We start from the raw sequence: 5,456 nt of genomic DNA, 5'->3' as shown, positions 1-5,456 counted from the left end.
CTTCTCTCGAAAAAAATTGACCTGGAATGAAATTTCGCACTTCAGCTTTCCAACAAGCCAAACGTGCACAAACAGCAAGATTGAACTTCATACCAGAAAAGTACAGCATTGACTAATAGCAAATTATTGAGGTCCAGTTCTGAATGCAGTGTGTTTCACGAGATGTTGCAAGCAGCAAAAGCAACAGCTCAAGCTATGGATAGCTTCAGCGCTCAGAGTCAAAGGAGGAAACTTCACGCCACACACAAGAACAATGCATATGTATGCAACTTCTACAGTTCATTCCTCGATCATAAAGTGATTCCATTCCTTGATAAACTTGTAGAAAAGCTTAGCAGTAGTTCAGTATATTGTTCTAGAATATGTGAAGAGTTCTATCAAGTTGAACCACTGAAAAGGAATGACACCCGATTCTACCAAGCTGAACCATTTGCTCTCGAGCAACATGGAAATATAGATGCAATACTCAAGTCTGAATCAGACAACAGAGATTCAAGTATACAAGTTCTTTTTGTCAAACAAACAAATGCGCATCTCAAACCAGTCAGATTTCCGTCAGAACAAGGATTCAAAATATTTTAAAATTCCGTGTTACCATGTGCAAAAACCAGTGCCCTATTCCGTTTATGAAAAAGTAAAAGCTACTTTCCTAATTGCACATGGTGCCACACTTGCTAGATGTCCTGCCCTACTATAAAAGTTGACATCTAACCAAATTAGTTAAGAGTTCAAAATTAATTAAATTATTCTGTAAATAAGATGTCTACGGAATAATCCTCTCAACACATCAAAATGATATTAGAACAAATCACCTAATTCAACATATATATAACAATGAAAAAGATCCTCAACTACAAGCTTACAAGCTATATATCATGTTACGCTCATGGAAAATGGTGGATCAAGAATAGAGCCACACTATCCTATGTAATTTAACTTACAAAGTTCCCAATTCTTATCAAACTGAATTCCTGTTCTAGTCAGTTGATAGTCATATTACTGATGTAGCTTTCTGTGTAAGCTTTACACAGTCGCACTACGAAGATACCAAATGTTTGAATTGTTTGACCATTCTTGCCATACAAAGTAACCAAACATTATGACCAGCTCATATTAGTAAATTATAAATGATCTGCAACGGGCTAATAATGTAACAGTTTCATCTCCCTAGTTCTCACACTAAATTTCAGTATCACATTCACAAAGGAAAAATGTATCATATGTGTTCATTAATATTTCTGCAAAACTAACATCCACAAGTAATGCATTTTACAATTCATAAGTCAAATTCAGCTTCCCAGGCATTACATGATGAACAATTCAAAGAGCTACTTATATCCAAAAAGAACTTGGTACCCTCAGGAATCACAAGTTTAACTTGGTTAGGTCATGAAGTATGTTTGTTTGTATCCAGGTCACGCACACCAGCTTCTGCAAGGTATAAAAGAGCATTTCTTAAATTACTATTTTATTTCACCTTAAATATATTTCTAACGGAGGCCACAAAGATACAATCATGATGACAAGAGAGAAAAAACATGTAATGCATATATCCACTGGAAAAGAAAAGAGCAGCAAAATTACGTGAAGTCAAGGGCTTTTTCCGATCAAACAACAACCAGATTAGAGTGCAAATTAACAGTACTAGCATTTAACATGGTCATTAAGGTTTTAATTACAAGGATTAAAGTGCAAATTAACAGTACTAGCATTTAACATGGTCATTAAGATTTTAATTACAAGGATATCTTCAAGTATGGAAAAGAACCTAATTAACAATTTTTCAATCTTTGTCGCATAAATTTTTCCATCGAAGTGATACTACAAAAATATTCACCATATCCAAAATGGAGTGATAGTGAACTTTTTAAGAGGAATATATACCAAATCAATCCATAAGCAGCATTAGCAGATTCTACTAGTTTTGAATTGTCTTCACCAAAACAACTACTGGATAGCATTCCAAACCATGACAAGCACAAGCATCTCAGAGCAGATAAGGACAAAGAAAAGCATTCCGCAACCAGAGAATGAATCGAACAAAATGCTTTCAATACCTGCTTCAAATTTGGAAAGAACTGAGTGCAATAGGGTATCTTGGCAAAGATTTATCTGAGTTAATTTTAAGGAGAACACATAATTGCCCTTGCTCGTCTTAATTTCAATCCAGACAGGATTCCAATTTGTAATAGCGCCCTACTCAAACTAGTGCCAACAGTTTAACTGGAATCCAATTGCTAGGTTACATTTGCAACAGTCATTGAGCCAAGTTAACCAATACAGAAAGAGACAAAAGAGCAACATATACGATAGATCAAAAATTTGGAATGCGTGCATAAACTGATGGTCACTTCTTTGTTGCAGACATAGACAATTGAATACTATTCAAATAACTTGCTTCATCATCATCAATGATGAAAAGCCTCTGAAATTTGATGCTTCTAGATTATTGGTACGACATTTGTTTGCATGGTATCATCTTCTAAATCACGAGATTGATCCAAATGTAAATGAAGAAATGGATTAGCTGGGGTGAAAACAGATGTATGAACTCAAGGGTTACAAGATCCTGCTGCTGCTCTGCTGATGACAAATAAATCAGCTACCAGGTCCAAGGCAGAAACTCATGATGAAGAATGAGTGATGAAGCTAAACAGGCCTGCCTTGGTGCATACCTCTCTTTGTAAACATCATTGTGCTGACCCCTTGATCAAGTGAACTCAGCAGCCCATCACAGCACAATTATACACAAAGTTCCCGGATTGCCGTCTGGCAATCAAATTCCACACAGGTGGCTTGTCATCCGGGATCCAGGAGTTGAGCTCAATCGTGCCCCCAACGGAAGTTCTTGGGCCACCAATGACAATCAGCCTCTCACCAAATGCCCTGAATGCAAGACCCCAGCCATTCATGGACACAGATCGCTCTGGCAATTTACCAAGTGTGATCCATTTATTATTCTGCTTATCGTACTTCTTCACATCCTTCTCGCTGTAATCAGCTGCGTACAGCTCATTCTTCACAACTGCAATAAGTGGGGGTGCACCACTCACTCCATTGAGACCCTCAGACATGTTCTCAATCACCTTCCAAGACTGGCTCTGTACGTCATACTCTTCACCGCAGGTCAAGACCTTGTTGTTGTTGGTCACGCCACCTATAACATAAAACTTGCCATCCATGAACACCCCAGAGCAATTCTTTCGTGCCCTATTCATGCTAGGGAGGGGCATCCATGAATGTGTTTCGGAGTTGTATAGCTCTGCTGAGCTGAGTATCCTGCCACGAGAATCAGTGCCGCCAGCAACATATGCCTTCTCCCCGACACTTGCTGACCCAAACAGACACCGAGGCGAGTTCATCACTTCGCCTCGTGTCCAAGAGTTTGTCAGTATGCTGTATCTGAAGACAATGTGTGCCATCCCAAACACGAGCAGCTCGGTGCCCACAGCCATCGACTCCTTGTCTGAGCACATGAAGCACTCGTCAGGCGGCATCTTGGGCACCGAGATCCAGCGCTCACGGTACGGGTCATATGCATCCCACTCCAAAACATTGCAGGAGAAATACACCCAATGCTCAGAGATATTATTCTGCCGCCGCAGCCGGTAGATCTCCCCTCCACGCACCACAGACCGGAAATCCTGGCTCAACAAAGCCACTGAGCCATACTCCGACCGGGACAGCCGGAGGAGGCAGTTGATGGACAGGTCACGGCCGATTTCCCCTATGAGGTTACCCCTACCGCCGGCCACCACCGCACGGCGGCGGCAGGGGGCATGCGCCTCACGGATATCAGGGGTGTGCGGCTGCGGGGACGACGGCTTGCTACGCTTGCCACCTCCGCAGCCGTCGGCCTCGTCCAGGTCCTGGACCTCCTCCTCGGAGTCTTCCGGCGAGTGTCGCTTGTGGCCAGCGCCGCCGAGGAGCCCCTCTGCCCACTGCGACTCCGGCTCGCAGCGGCCCCGCAAAGCGCGGGGCGCGAGGCAGGAGTCCCCGCCTTGCAGCGACATGTCCTCTCCCTTGTTGCAGAGATCCATTCCCGCAACTGTTCTTGGGAGGACCGGATGCGGCAGGAACAGGAAACACCAAGACTGGAGCTGCCTCGATCCTACCTCCTCCTCTTCACGAGATTTACACCGCTTCTCTTGCTCTGATCTGCAGGGAGAAACAAAAAGGGGGAAACGAATTTAGCAAGAAATAGTCCAGAACGATGGATCCATCAAGAATCGGAGATCTGAGAAGCCTCCGAGAATGGATCCTCGTCAACACGAATCCCCGGCCCCAGCCACTCCAAGAACACCCGATCCAAGAAACCTCTAGAACGAATCCCCCCCCCCCCCCCGGCAAGAAACGGCGCACGCACCTAGAACGAAGAATGCATTCAATCAAGAACTCTGAATCGCCGGAAGGACGCGACGACGGCGGCTGGATCCGGGAAGCAAAAAGGGCCAATCAAACCCTCCCCATCAACTACCCCCCTATCTGTCTCCTATACAAAAATTTCCTCTCCCTCTCTAACCACTTCTCTCTCTAATCCCTATCTAAATGGCCATATAATTATACCTGCATATATATAATAGATGGACAGATAGGAGATAGAGACATGTAGGTGGCTCCTTCTTCTACTGCGGCTCCTGCCGCCGCAGCTTCAGCTTCAGCTTCCCTCCTGCCGCCGCAGAGCCTCTCTCTCTCTCTCCTCTGCGGAGCCGGTGCGGTGTGCAGGCAGCTAAATGTGTACTTGGGATTCTTCTCCCTTTCCTTATTTTTATTCCCTTCACTTTTCCCCCACTACTTTCATAGTTTATTTTGGCTCCATTTTTTGTCCCTGCTTTTCTTATTCCCAGTTCTTTTTAAGGTTTGGTGCTGTGCAGTGTGCACGTTGGGTCCTTGAATTTTCTTCAATCCTTTTAATTTTGTTCTTTTTACGTTATGGTTTTCCCAGATGGTGCCTGCATTTCCACTTGTGCCGTCAAATATTGGGCGGTGTTTTGCTTCTTCGATTTGTTTTTTCCGCGTGTGGATGATACGTCACTAGTCCAAAATGATGATACTATTATGTCACAATTGGAAATTGGATATATGATTTATCTTGTCTTGCCTTGTTTCATGTCACGTCCGTCTGTATTGCCTTGAGTGTGTTTTTTTTTTTTTTGGTATATGGAGATATTGCGCGCTTAGTCTAGTGCATTTTTATATTATGGTTTCCTGGATCATTCAAAGATACTTCTAGGAAATATAGCTGGTGCATTTTTATAGGTGTATCATATTAAGGAGGTACTATGAATATAAATATTAATTGCCGGCCTTATATATCAAAACCGACGGTCTTTGAAACTGACATTTGAGTAAGTGCAGCTTTTCATAGTTCAAAGCTAGAGTGCCTCTTCTCCTTGCAGTTGATGGAAATGTGGAAAGAGTGCTTATTTTTTTATGATAATATTTTTGTTCCATTT

General features: G+C 42.9%; 1 protein-coding gene across 3 annotated transcripts; it reads right to left on the bottom strand.

The window, feature by feature from the left end:
- Positions 1 to 1,203: 1,203 nt before the first annotated feature.
- On the bottom strand, positions 1,204 to 4,811 carry LOC133903363 (F-box/kelch-repeat protein SKIP11-like). Of its 3 annotated transcripts, XM_062344705.1 has the most exons (3): positions 4,367 to 4,555; positions 2,676 to 4,158; positions 1,204 to 1,431 (listed from the first exon to the last, which is right to left on the bottom strand). In XM_062344705.1, the coding sequence occupies exon 2, from the start codon at positions 4,038 to 4,040 to the stop codon at positions 2,721 to 2,723; it is 1,320 nt and encodes a 439-aa protein (XP_062200689.1). In that variant the 5' UTR covers positions 4,041 to 4,158; positions 4,367 to 4,555; the 3' UTR covers positions 1,204 to 1,431; positions 2,676 to 2,720. The 3 variants fall into 3 exon arrangements, with proteins under 3 accessions (XP_062200689.1, XP_062200688.1, XP_062200687.1); XM_062344704.1 differs by lacking the exons at positions 1,204 to 1,431; positions 4,367 to 4,555 and adding an exon at positions 4,567 to 4,811 and having other exon boundaries at positions 2,313 to 4,158; XM_062344703.1 differs by lacking the exon at positions 1,204 to 1,431 and having other exon boundaries at positions 2,313 to 4,158.
- Positions 4,812 to 5,456: the final 645 nt, after the last annotated feature.

The sequence above is a fragment of the Phragmites australis genome, chromosome 21, assembly GCF_958298935.1.
Source record: "Phragmites australis chromosome 21, lpPhrAust1.1, whole genome shotgun sequence".
In the NCBI taxonomy this organism is placed as follows: domain Eukaryota; kingdom Viridiplantae; phylum Streptophyta; class Magnoliopsida; order Poales; family Poaceae; genus Phragmites; species Phragmites australis.
This window is presented reverse-complemented; position numbering and strand designations above follow the sequence as displayed.

Coding starts and splice junctions, on each gene's coding strand:
- LOC133903363 (XM_062344704.1), bottom strand. CDS start 4,040: ATGGATCTCTGCAACAAGGGAGAGGACATGTCGCTGCAAGGCGGGGAC.